Source organism: Sorex araneus, chromosome 3, assembly GCF_027595985.1.
Source record: "Sorex araneus isolate mSorAra2 chromosome 3, mSorAra2.pri, whole genome shotgun sequence".
Classification (NCBI taxonomy): domain Eukaryota; kingdom Metazoa; phylum Chordata; class Mammalia; order Eulipotyphla; family Soricidae; genus Sorex; species Sorex araneus.
The window spans coordinates 237,638,963-237,653,029 of record NC_073304.1 but is presented as its reverse complement, the minus strand read 5'-3'; the positions used below and the strand labels follow the sequence as shown (position 1 = coordinate 237,653,029).

Genomic DNA, 14,067 nt, shown 5'->3' with positions numbered 1-14,067 from the left:
TATAGGAAACCACTGGGGGCCTGGGTCGACTCTGAACTCATCATCAAAATCCAGTCAAGCCAAACCTCCTCCATGGGAACGGACGCATTCATCACACAGCCTGATGCACCTGCAGCCTCTCTCTTAAGGATGTCATCCTTGGATCCAGAGGCCTAGATAGAGTTGGAGCTCGGCACTACCCAACACACCGAGTGCCACTGCTGTTTCAACCCAGCAAACTGTGACCTCTGGTGCGTGGCAGTCACGTGTCTCTGAGCACTTCAGGTGTGTGTGTGGGGGGGTGTCTTAACCCCAGTGCTCTGGGCCCTGTGCTGTCTGACCAGGAAACACAGATGGCTCTGGAGTCAGCAGCTTCAGCCACTCTGTGGCCTTGTCTGAGTGACTCCACCTCCCTGAACAGCCCGTTTCGAGCACAGGACCATTTGCAAGTACGCAGATGAACACTGATACACAGACGTGACTGCTAAGGGACTGGAGCAATAGTACAGCGGGTAGGGCATTTGCCTTGCATGTGGCCAACCCGTGTGCGATTCCCAGCATCCCATACGGTCCCCCGAGCACCGCCAGGAGTTATTTCTGAGTGCAGAGGCAGGAGTAACCCCTGTGCATCGCTGGGTGTGATCCCCCCAAAAAACAGTGACTACTAAGTGTGGTTAGTGACTACTAAAGGTGGTTGCCGCCTTTTCTGGATGCCATCAATCCAGGAATTCTGGACCCATGTTAGACCTATAACTCGTTCCATGGCAAGTCATGTTCACGTGTGGGCACTTGAGTCCATGCCAACATGGACTGACTGTCAGCACATTAGAGGGTCTGACAGGAAAGCAGATGCTCCGAGACCAGCTGGCTGCATCCTGTGTGGAGCTGGAGCATGGGGTCCGACTGGCCTGCAGCCCACCCTCGCAACCACACAGACAGTGCAGAAAGGCAGTCTGGGCTCTGCAGAGGCTGGGAGACTCCCCAACCTGCATTTCGCGGTCCAGTCAGGCTCCATCTGGATGTCCAGCCTGAAACTCAGAACTTCCATCATGACGGCACTTAAGCTTGATTTGGGTAATGAAGAATGCTGCTAATGTTAAGGAATTTTCAAGCAGGCATCATGAGGTTACTTATAATCCGAAAAGCCTTTTTTAAAAAAGGTGTATTCCAAAGTGGCATGTTTGGGGAGGATGGTAGTAGCCTCCATATAAACGGGGATGCTTCGTTTGTTCATTTGAAGTAGGCTCCCAGGGGGCACCTTTTCCTGAAATGGGGAGTAGGCCAAGGAAGTGGGAGCCTCTGGGTTAGGAGGGCATCGATCACGCTGGGCGCTGCTCCCGGGCAGTTATTGTTAGCACAGTTGCTGACAAACTGCACCCAACGGAGCTGTGTTTTAGAAAAGATAAAAGGAGAAAGATAAAAACCCAGCAGAGTGTAGAGTCGGCAATGAAAATACTTATCAGAATAGTAATAGAAAATAATAACTGCTGAAGGTGGCAGGACAATGTAACTCACTGTCACTATAAATCACAAGCAATTTGCTACCATCTGAAGGGAAAACAATTACAGGAACAACGACAACAGAACATAGCTGATACTAAATTAGATGGTAAAAACTCAAAATGTGTGTGTGTGTTTTTTTAAAGAAAATGGCTGATTCACAACAGTAATTCTGTACTTTTGGATGACAATCGTAAGAAAGCACTGCTGCTTATTCAAGATTATAAACTGAATACTACAGGCCTCTGAACCCTTCTGAAGAGCACAGTGCAAATTCGTGCAGTTCCCGGAGGAGACTGCAGGTTTCTGAAACGGTGCTTCTGCTCACTGCCAATGCCGATGGGCCCCACCTCTCTCCGAGACTCGAGTGGGCACTCTGAGGGCGCACCTGGACTGAGCAAGAGCAAAGCCATGCCCGGCTCTCCATTGTGAGGAGCCGCTGCCGTGCCCAACCGGAAGGTGAAAGGAGCGACTGTCTTCAGAGAGCCTGTGTCCATGCACACAGCAGCAGAAACACAAACTATTGCCAACGAGGGGCCAGAAAGACGGGACAGCCATGAAGGTGTCTGCCTTGCATGCGAACTGACCTGGGTTCGAAACCCAGTGCCACCTACGATCCTGCCAAGCTCACCAGGAGTAATCCCCGAGCACAGAGCCAGGATAAGCCTGAGTACAGCCGGGGCTGGCCCCAAGCCAACAAAGAAACAAGCCTACCAATGACTCGTCACTGGCGAACCTCTCCTGAGTGCCAACGATCCACCAGGTGCTGAGTCCTTCCTTCCTTCCTTGGTGAGCGCTGAAGACACTGCAAGGCATGCCACCTCTCATGCTGAAGTGAGACAGGAGGTGTGAAGGAGTGTCCAGCCACCTGTGCCAGCAGCTCCAGTGTGTGCCCCGCATGCTCTGTGGGCACCCTGAAACACAGCAAGTCCACACAGAGACCTACGGGCCTGAACTCCATCCTGCTCCTCCTAAGTGACCGTGACACGCCCAGCAATGCTCACGAGACAACACTCAACAGATTCTGAACGTGAAAAATAAAAACGGAACTTTTTCCAAGGTGAAAAAAAAAACAAAGGCAGGAACATAGGAAAAATATAGTCTTTTGTTTTTACTATAATTAGCAAGGAGAAACTGAAAATTTAAAATATTTAATTGCTCTTCAAATTGGATTGACTTCAACATTTTTAAGTATATGCTTGGTGGACATCAAACTAAGGGAAACAACAAGGCATCATTTAGAAAACTTGGATAAGATTCTTTAGGCATTTCAGATTAAGCAAATGCCAATGAGATACAGATGTAAAACCAGTGATAAATGAGGAATTTCACAGTGAATAATGAAAAAAAGAACCAAGGATTCAAAGACTGGGTTAGAATCTTTGTGTTAAACCATCAAAGTTTTTAAAAGTCATCATTTTTATTATAAAAATGTGATACTACGTTTAGAAGTAACCCCTGCCCCCAAATAAAATAAACTTACCTTTGGTTTTTTGATCAGCAGCCTGAAAAAAAAAAATCAGAAACTCCTTAGGAAAAAATAATGTGTAGAATGTACACACATATGAACATTTATAAGCAAACTTTAATACATGAAATGTTAACCACACTTTGTTCAGTTAATTTGTTAAAATTTATAACTGGAAAAATGTATAATTGTCTACATATTATGGTTACATGCCAATAATGACCTAAAGGCCATATACATACATATATGCTCGGGAGTTTAATCCATGTAGAGTCCTCTCTTTTAATATAATTAGAATGTATGTTTAGGTTTTTTTGTTTTGTTTTGTTTTGCCTTTGGGTCACACCTGGCGATGCACAGGGGTTACTCCTGGCTCTGCACTCAGGAATCACTCCTGGCGGTGCTCAGGGGACTATATGGGATGCTGGGAATCGAACCCGGGTCGGCCACGTGCAAGGCAAACGCCCTACCCGCTGTGCTATTGCTCCAACCCTAGAATGTATGTTTAAAGTTTTAACTAAAGACTAAACTAGGCAGAAACCAAAATGAATAGCATGAGTTGGTTAAACACCATCAAACTAAAGACGGATAAGAAGATTAATCATAGGATATTATATGTCAAATAGAATTTATAAGAACTCAACAAAATTTGTAATTTGCCAAAACTACAAAAACATTATTTCTAGCTTTTCTAATAAAATCAGCAAATATTCTGTACTGTACATGTACATGGATTCTTTACCACCAACTAAAATCAAACTTAAAATACAACTCAAGTATTTCCAGTCTCATCTATATTCATTTCGCTAGTACATCACCTTTTTTTTTTTTTTTTTTTTTTTGCTAATTCTAGACTTAGGGAGTGGCATGGGAGCAACGAAGTAGTGGCTCGATAATGCAAAAGAGATGGGGGCCGACAAAGGCGGGGGACTCTGAAGACCTTTTTACCTTTTTCTGAGCACCTTCCTTCTTTTTCTTTTCTTCCTGCTTTTTCTTTTTCTTTTCTTCCATCAAACGTTCCTCTTTTTGTGTTTCTTGTTCTTTCTCCCTATTAAATAGAGAGAAAAATGGTGTTAGCATGATGATCTGCCACCAATGAAGGGCATCAGCTGCTTAAGTTACATTGGAGTCTCACGGAAGGTACCAGTGAAGAGCACTGTGAGAAGAGCAGTCAGAGGCCCATGCTGCTGCCTCCCCCCGGGCACACATGCCCCAGCACTACCACAGGACACCCTAGTCTCATGAGCCGTTCAGCTGGTCGTTCCTGAATTCATCCCACACGGGGTATGGCAGCTCCTCGCTCAGGCCGGGGCCACCCGGCCAGGTGGGTGCAGTGCCTGAGTCCAGCCCCGACCAGTGACCTCAGTGTTGCTGCATGGCCATCATTCTCACGACCACAGGGGAGAAGGTCTTGGTAAAAATGGACATGCCTGGAAGGGTTTTTGTTTCTCAGCCTTTTTCCCCTTGTCGGCAGCATGGCGACCGCCACCTTTCAGAGCCAATTGGACAGAGAGGTAGGAGTTTGCAGTGATGGGGCGCACAGGAAATCTTGCTGGAGTGGGGGCTGGGGGGGCAGAACCGGCCCTGCTCCCCACCCAGACGAGACCCCAAGTGGCCACCTACGAATGGCTCCTCTGTTCCTGAACAGTCATGATCCCAGAGGCACATGAACCAATCTCGGAACGCAGTGGCTGCTGGCAGAAATACCTCTGGACTTAATTACTGAAATACCAAAATTCCAAAACCGCGCGGCTGCTGTCGTGGCAGTGTGACATCATATGCTCTTCATTATCAGCAATAGAAAACAAATTATCTAATGATGCCTTTTCGACAGGTCTGATTATTGGGGAAAATTCCAAATAATAATAGTGGGTTTTTGTCAAAAATTGAATGTAATCAAAGTAAAGAGAGAGTAAGGTTAAAATCATCTGCCACCCAGGCGGGGTGGGGGGTGAGGGGGGTAAACTGGGGTTCTTGGTGGTGGAACATATGCACTGGTGAAGGGATGGGTGTTGGATCACTGTATGACTGAGACTTAAACCTGAAAGCTTTTTAACTGTTCTCAAGGTGATTCAATTTAAAAAAAACATTTTTTTTAATAAATTAAAAATAAATGGACATGCCTGGGTTCTACCCTGGCTCGACAAATCAGCATCTGCAGAGGAGCTGCTGCAGTGCACTGAGCTCGGGTTTGTAAGTGTGTGTGTGGCGGGAAAGGGCCACACACACGCAAGGCCAGTGCTCTATGCGGAGTTCCAGCCCCAGGCCCTGGCTTTATTCATTTATTTGTAGGTTTTCAATTTGGGGACCACCCTTGCCGATGCTCAGGGGCCACCTATTTAGCGATGCTTGGACCTGGTGGATAGGGCCCTGGCCTTCGCTCCTGACCGCTGGGCACTTTCAGTCAGAGATCTGGCACAGGACCAGGAGCCACAGCATGGAGCCCAGCTGGGGAAGCCTGGGAAGCTCGGGCAGGGCGGACAATGCCAAAGCTTGTGGCTGGTACAGCATGGTGGCCAGGTACCCACTCACCGTCTCCTTCACCACATGGTCCCTGGCAACGGGCTAGGAGCCTCCTCGGGAGAGGACACTGGAGGGGCATGGCCAGAGGCAGCAGGTGCTGTGAGGAGGGGCGCTCTCAGCTTCCCACAGCTGTGTGTCCTACCCCTCTCTAACAGCCACCCTGGGCGGCCTCCTGGTCTCCGTGCTTTAAGAACCTTGGTGGCAGGGCTGCGCTGTCTTCTGCCCTGCTGACCCCAGGAAAACACTGTCTCTACTCAGGACATCTGCAGTTCAAGATGTCAGTTAAAACGAGCCAGGAGTAACCCCTGAGCTCCATTGGGTACGGCTTAAAAAGCAGAACCCAAACCCAAGGCAACAACCAAAAGACATAAACTGCAGAGGCCAGAGAGATAGTACAGGGGGTAGGGTACACGCCTCACATGCTCCCATCCTAGGTTTGATCCCCAGCATCTCATGTGGCCTCCTGAACCTGCCAGAGTGATCCCTGAGCACCTTCAAGTGTGCCCGGTCCCACCACCCTATCCCCAAAAAAAGAAAACAAAACAAAACAAAAACAACAAAAAACACCATACACTGCAGAAAATCTTCTGTAAGTAACCTCTCCAAAGGAAATTGTCTTCTGGCATGATCATGTCATAGTAAGTTTGTATTGCCCTTCTAGGTATAATACAACTGTTTATAGCTCTCTCCCTGGGCTAACTTTGATTTCAGATTTCTTGGTCCATTAAAAGAGGGCAAAAAGAATTTATCAACTATACAGAGAGATATTTAGCACCTTTTCTTTGTAGAAAGATTGTTGAGCTGGACTTACGATCTGTGAGAGAGTTGAATGGAAAAATCAAGAGGTTGTTTTTTTATTTTTTTTTTTTGTTTTGGGTCACACCTGGCGATGCACAGGGGTTACTCCTGGCTTATGCACTCAGGAATCACTCCTGGCGGTGCTCAGGGGACCATATGGGATGCTGGGAATTGAACCCGGGTCGGCCGCATGCAAGGCAAACGCCCTACCCGCTGTGCTATCGCTCCAGCCTCAAATCAAGAGGTTTTAATATTTTAATTTGAAATCTCATCTTTTAAAAAATTACATTTAAGTACACAAGGTTTGATAAGCTTGGGTAAGTACACATGCTTTAATATGCCTGGGTAAATACAACCTGAGTTAAATTACACTCAGTCTAATTTACCTTCCCCACAACACTGGTCGGCGCACCCCAGGCCAGGAGCATGCTGCTGCCCGCCCGGCCTCCCAGGCTAGTCTTTGCCTTCCTTGGTTTTCATTTGCTTGGCCCTTCTCCCAGCTCCCTCCAAACATCAAGGGTCTGCACCCCACTTCCCTGTTATACTTTACTCATAGCTTTCCACATTTTTCTCCTTGGGTCTGGATGATAGCACAGCAGGGAGAGCGTTTGCCTTGCACACAGCCAACCCGGGTTCAATTCTCAGCATCCCATATGGTACCCTGAGCACCACCAGGAGTAATTTCTGAGGGCATGAGCCACGAATAACCCCTGTGCATCATCAGGCGTGACCCAAAAAGCAAAAATAAATAAATAAAAATAAAGATAAAATCCAAAACTACTTGGAGAGCTAGAAAAGCTGAACCAGTCAGCACAGAAGACAAACGTTGCTCCGCTCAGGCCCCAGCCCTGGCCACCAGCAGCACAAAAGACTTCTTCAACTATGGCTGCCACCATATGGGACACCTTTGTATTTTGAAATTTTTATTATTATGTTTGTTTGTTTGGGGCTAGGGATCACTGCTGGTGAGGCTCAGAGGACCATATGAAGTGCCAAGGACCAAACCCAGGTCGGCTTCATGTAAGGCAAGAGTCCTACCTGCGGTACTAGCTCTCTCCCTGGGCTAACTTTTTTAAAATGGGCATAGGGTGGGATAACTGAGCCACACCTGGTGGTGCTTAAAGCTTACTCCTGGTTCTGTGTTCAGGGATCACTTCTGGTGTTGCTTAGGGGAACATATGTGGTGCCGGGGAGTGAACCAGGGCTGGGGTCATGCAAGTCTTGACCCCTTAACTCCTGTACTATTTCTCCAGCCCCAAATTTTGTTTGGGCACAGCCAGTGGTTCTGGGGGAGGAAAAAGCGTGCCAGGAATTTAAACTGTCCACCGGCTGCTTCTGCTTTTCCTTTGCTCATAACAGGTACCCTCTGCATCCCAGCCCCTTCCCCCTTTCTAACACATGTCACTCCTGGTTACTTGCAAATAAAGAACTCTGACAAGTACAGTCTCTCATAACCTATTATTATTTAGGGATCACTTCTGGTGGGGCTTGGGGGAGTATATGGGATGCCAGGGATTGAACTTGGGTTGGCTGTGTGCAAGGCAAGTGCCCTCACTGCTGTACTACCACTCTGGCCCCCCCATAACCCATCAATGTATGCTTTTATTTATTTATTTATTTATTTATTATTTATTTTTTATTTTTTATTTTTTATTTTTTTTTGCTCTTTGGGTCACACCTGGCGATGCACAGGGGTTACTCCTGGCTCTGCACTCAGAAATTTACTCCTGGCGGTGCTCAGGGGACCATATGGGATGCTGGAAATCAAACCTGGGTCGGCCGCGTGTAAGGCAAACGCCCTACCCGCTGTGCTATCACTCCAGCCCCTCAATGTATGCTTTCCCATTAAGAACAAGGACTTAGGGGCCAGGGAGATAGTACATTGGGTACAGTGCTTGCCATGCATGCAGTCAATCCAGGTTTAATCTTCAGCAACTCATATGGTCCCCTGAGAACCTCTAGGAGTAAGTCTTGAGCACTACCAGGTGGGTGACCCTCCCAAAAAAGATTAAGAATTTGAGTCAGCATGAGTTTTGATTTGTTTAAAAAACTAATCAGGTTCAGAAAACATTTTTAACTACTGTAACATTTTAGTATTATATATTAACATGTCAGTGTACAAGTATAGACATTATAGGCAACATTTGAAAACTTTTACTTCTGATTTATAGCATGCCAAAATTAAATCAGAAACTAATGCAATTTTTTATGGAGCTCTATTTTCAGTCCATTAATATGTGGTTTGGTGCTACCCCAGCAAGACCAGGGGCTCCTGCTCTGCTCTGAGGCCGTCCCTGATGGCACTCACAGCCAAGCAGCGCCAGGCATGGATCCGGGCTGCCTGTGCAGTCTGTCAGACACAGGCCAGTCTGCCAGCTACAAAGTGGCCATTACGAATGATCCATGTTTCACTGTCTGCTACAGAAGTTACAAAGATGTACAGTGTAACAGGGTAAGTGTCCATTCCTGAGTGTCTTCTCCCACAAGGGTTGGCGGGGGCTGTGCTGGAACTGAGCCTCCCAGCCCCACACTGTGTGCTGGACCTGACACAGCGCCAGCCTTCTCACAGACACGCTTCACACAGGGAGGGAGGGCCGCCTTGCAGCCGGCACCTGCCTTACCCAGCAGCTTCCTTCACCCTGGCTCACTGGCTTCCCTGCCACCCCGTGAGCAGAGCTGTGCTCTCTCCAACAAGCACCTCGGCCAGGGCACCCGCCCAACCCCCCCACCACACAGACTCAGCCCCGAGGGAGAGCAAAGATCTCACTGCTCCTCACACCTGAAAGGTGTTCTTTATGCTGACAGCCTGACACTGCCATCTCTGGTCAGTGACTGGTCCTTCATACTAAACTGTCCCTGTTCGGGGCTCAGATGTGGCTGAGCCGGATCTATACTTGGCCCCCCACAGAAAACCCCCAACACCGCCGGGAGTGATACCTGAGCACAGAAACAGAAGTAAGCCCTGAGCTCCATCAGGTGTGGCCGGAAGTTTTCCCCTGTTCCCATTACTGCAAGGCTCTCTCTTGACTCGGTAGGGTCTACTGGACCCCTTAATGCACGGTCTTCCCCGCAGGAACTATGGCAGTCACAGAAGTGTCCTAAGTGATATGGACATGTCATCAGAGGAGATCTCAAAGTTAAATCTGAGCAGCAGCATTCTCAAACAGTGAACCTGATAACAAGAGAAACTTCCTGCATTGGGGTAATACCATGTGCCCACTACTTGGTTCTTCTGGCTATACCTAGAGATGTTCAGAGGTTACTCCCGGCTCTGCACTCCTAGCACGGCTCGAGACAGTCCCACCCCCAGAACTTTTTAAACTCCAAAATATTTCTGTGCTCTAGAACTTGTGAGACATTGGAGGCAAACTGAGAAATGGCTCCTTTTATGACCAGAGAAAGGAAGAACACAGCTGGCAAGCTCGGGGCTCTAGGCCAGCACTGTGGGGACAGAGGCTTGGCCAGCTGAGCAGGTGACCTGGGGCAGCTCCGCACACAGACATTCTGCAGCTCTGAGAAGCAAAGGCTGGCTGCTGCCTGGGGCAGTCAGGGAGCCGCAAGGCTGGAATCGGCCCGTGCCTGCAACGACCCATGCTCGGCAGAGAGATGCTGCCACCAGTGTCCCCCCAGAAACACGGGAGTTGGGTTTGGACGTGAGAAAGCATGACATCCGGAGCAATAAAGGTCACAAATGCTGCTGCGAGGCTCTATAATATAAAACAGAGTTAGGGAGGAGGAAGACGCCGAGGAACCAAATGTTTCTGCTCCGAGTCTGGGCTGAGGGTGACAGTCTTCAGCCAACAACTCAAAGAAAGCAGTGTATAAACCTGGATGAACTGTGTACTTAATATGATGTTCTGTATCAATTTTACTTTTTTTCTAGAGCATAAATAATGACAATGTGATAGCATATATCACTTCAAAGGCAAATGGTTCCCATCATTCTTATAGGGCCAACTTTCTGCTAGTGGGCCATCATTCTGGTTTTCTCATTTATTTTTGAAAAGAGAATAGTACAGAGAGATAGTACAGCTGACCCCTTCTCAATCCAGTCACCACATATGGTCCCCTGAGCAATGCCAGGATTAGGCCCTGTCCAGCTGTGGCCCAAACCCCCACATCCCCCTAAAATAAAAACTAAAGAGAAAAAAAGGAAAGAAAATCTGGACCTTACCTCCTTAAAAAAATTTTAATGGAACCACAGCTAGCAACAAATTAATATATGGGTATTCAGACCCAACTCACTATTTGATTGTGAGAGTAATTAGAAATTTACCAAATTGGGCTGGAGTGATAGCACAGCGGGTAGGGTGTTTGCCTTGCACGCGGCCGACCCAGGTTCGATTCCCAGCATCCCATAGGTCCCCTGAGCACCACCAGGAGTAATTCCTGAGTACATGAGCCAGTAATAACTCCTATGCATCACCAGGTGTGACCCAAAAAAATAAATAAATAATAAAATAGAAATTTATCAAATTATGCTGCTTTTATTATCCACTTTCTCTCTGCCCTTTATGGCTTCTCACTATGAGAACTATGAGAACCACTAAAAGTAGAAAAAGTCTCTGGAGTACTCAGGTTCACCCTCACACATGGCCGGGACCACGCTTCTTAATGGGCAGGCATTAGTAAACTGTCTCCCGAAGCCTCCCAAGGCTCAGAGAAGCCCAGCTAACTTCTTTGGTGCCAAGAGAGAAAGCACAGCTACAGGAAAACACAGTGATTCCCAGGGGGACCCAGGCAACTGCCCCGCCAGGAGACCCATGGCCGCTGGCACTGATAGAGGCAACAGTCTGGGCACTAGAGACAAGGGCGTGACGTATCTAACATGGAGGAGCGCTGTGACCCATTGGTGCTCCTGCTTCTGGACACGTGTGTGCATACCCCAAGGCACACCCCAGAGCCAGCACAGTTGGGAACCGGACTTGGTGAAGGACTGCACAGAGGCACGTGAGGGGGTGTGGGCGGGAGAGCCCGCAGGGTGGGCAGCCGGAGGGGCTGCGGCAGTACACTGCAAGGGAGCAGGAAGAACAGCAGCTTTGGGATTCTGAACCCAGAGCCAAGATTCAGGCTGGGGAGAAGTCCCGGGGCTTCGAACGGAGCCTGCTGACATCAGCCCGGACGGGGCCGGGGCAGGCCCTCCAACGTCCAACCATCAACCATTCGTGGGCCACTGATCACCAATGCACCAGCTCTCTGTGTAAGGACTCTCAGTGAACCAAAGACACAAGGGCCCCATTTCTAAGGAGCTTATTATCCAGTGGGTAAACAAACAGAAAAACAAACAAGAGTAATTTCAGTTTGTGCTAAGTGCTATGAATGGCACTAGTAATCAGTAAAAATTTCCAAAATAATAAGTAACTCTGAAAAAGTTCTAGACAAACTAAATCTTCCCTTGTGGCTGGAGCGTCAATAGGTTTTATTCTTAGTACATAAGCATTTCCCCAAATCTACTTTTTAAAATTTTTGTTTCAGGGCCACACCTGGTGGCACTCAGGGTTTATTCCTTGTTCTATGCTCAGAGCTAATTTCTGGTGGGACTCAGGGGACCATACAGGGTGCTGGGGATCAAACCTGGGTGGCTGTGAGCAAAGGCAGGTGCTTTCCCGCCATACTACTGCGCTGGCCCCAAGTCTGCTATTTTTATGTGTACTTCTGACATAGATGCTGCTTTGAAACGTACTTGTCTAGGAATACGGAACCACTAGCAGCCAACCTATACCCATGGGGTGAGTGTAGCAGCAGCCTGATGGAGCCTTCAGGCTTCCTGTTACCCCAAAACTGCCACTGTGCCTCTGGCCCCAACAACTTGGGACCAAGTTTCCTAAGAAATTAAACAGCCAAAAGTTATTATGTGGGAGCCACACCCACAAACCACCTCCGGCTCAGCTATACAAGCTCATTTATTGCCCTTGCTTCAGAGACTCATAAATAAATCTCGAAAGAGATCAACAGCAACATAGTTAATCTCAGACCAAGCAAGGCTGAACAGACCTGGGTAAACTGGAAGGTGGAGGGTTATCCTGGTGCCTGCCCAAGCCCTGCAGCCACTTGCTTCCACAATCCAAAAGCAGCACCATGACCCAGCCTTCTCATATTAGGCCTCATGAAGATATAATCTGCTGAAAATTTGGGTATGCAGATTTTGTGACTAAAATCTCCAGGATTTCTCAGGCTGGGGATGGGCCACCTCCCTCCACCTCCCTGTACCTCCCTGGAAGCCTTGGCAGTCATGTCCACACCCCAAAGCTGCCACCAAGTTAAAAAGCTACTCCAGATTTACCATCCCGATAAAACACACAGAATGCCCTGAACAAACACGATGACCTCTCAGTACCTGTATTGCAAACCGTAATGCACAAAAGGAAAAGGAGGGAAAGTGCCTGCCATATGGGGAAGCTGGAGGTGTGGGTTGGGTGTTGGGGGATGGTGGGAGGGAAATGGGGGGCATTGGTGGTGGGAAATGTACACAATGGTAGAGGGATGAGTGTTGGATCATTACATGACTGAAACCCAATCACGAACAGCTTTGTAACAGTCCATCTCACGGATATTCAAAAATAATTTTTTTAAATAAGAAATAGGATGCAGGGGCTGGAGCAATAGCACAGCGGGTAGGGCGTTTGCCTTGCACGCGGCCGACTCGGGTTCAATTCCCAGCATCCCGTATGGTCCCCTGAGCACCGCCAGGGGTGGTTCCTGAGTGCAGAGCCAGGAGTAACCCCTGTGCATCGCCATGTGTGACCCCAAAAGCAAAATAAATAAATAAATAAATAAAATGCTGATTATATAAAAAAAAAAAAAAAAAAGAAATAGGATGCAGGGGCTGGAGTGATAGCACAGCGGGGAGGGCGTTTGCCTTGCACGCGACCGACCCGGGTTCGAATCCCAGCATCCCATATGGTCCCCTGAGCAAGCACCGCCAGGAGTGATTCCTGAGTGCAGAGCCAGGAGTAACCCCTATGCATTGCCAGGTGTGACCCAAAAAGCAAAAAAAAAAAGAAATAGGATGCATTTGTCTTGTGGACACTAGGATTTTTCTTTCCTTTTTGGGGGGATCTCTCAAGCAGGAATCAGGGAGCTCGGGGGTCACTCCTGGTGATATCTGGTCAACATGCCAGCAGCTCAGTGCGAGGGCCTGAGAATGTTTCACTGCTTGGGGCCTGCAGTGCCGGGGACCACTGGGGCTTCCCCACAGGGCTCCAGGGCCGCACCTGGTAGTGCTGGAGGCCTCCCGTGTGGGAACGCCGTCAGGGCAGGATGTAAGTACATATGAAGAATGCACCTTTGGCCCAGTGCTATTTTCCTGCCTCCCCATTTTTTAACTTGAGAGGGCAGCGAATGGTCCCAGGACCAAGCCTGGGGCTCAGAGAGGTGCAGCACGCTGCGCTCGACCATCTGAGCATTCTCCCAGCTGCAGTGTGCTTCCATAACACTTAAGTAGCGACCAGAATGGGTGGCACTTAGTACCCCAGGCCTAAATGAGCTTCCCCTCACTACTCATCTGTGACACTGGTTCTTCATATATCAAAGTCACATGTAATCAGAGGGCCTGAAGACCATTCTATACCATGAGTAACTGCTGCCTGCCAAGATCACAAGCTGGTTTAATTATTCCAGTTTCATAACATTTTGGTTATCTGCTACCATTTATTTCCTCATTATTTCTTCATTACTCTTTTTGAAAGAATTCTTTTACTGCAAGCAGGTGGCGGTTCCCACAGGCAGGTGTGTGTGACCCTGGTCATCGCAGCCACCACAGGCAAAGGATGGAGACACAGAACCACTCACCTAGGTTT

The 14,067-nt window shown here is 48.2% G+C and overlaps 1 protein-coding gene across 3 annotated transcripts in view; it reads right to left on the bottom strand.

Annotated features, from left to right (window-relative positions):
- TNRC6C (trinucleotide repeat containing adaptor 6C) overlaps positions 1-14,067 on the bottom strand; it is a 104,931-nt gene that overhangs the window by 63,257 nt on the left and 27,607 nt on the right. For 2 of the 3 annotated variants that reach the window (XM_055131006.1, XM_055131004.1), the window contains exons 2-3: positions 3,896-3,995; positions 2,963-2,984 (exon numbers count right to left, since the gene is read on the bottom strand). In XM_055131006.1, coding sequence (XP_054986981.1) covers positions 2,963-2,984; positions 3,896-3,958 — 85 coding nt within the window. In that variant the 5' untranslated portion in view covers positions 3,959-3,995. Of the gene's footprint in view, positions 1-2,962; positions 2,985-3,895; positions 3,996-9,205; positions 9,355-14,067 lie in introns of those variants that run through there. The other variant, XM_055131005.1, reaches the window with a different exon arrangement.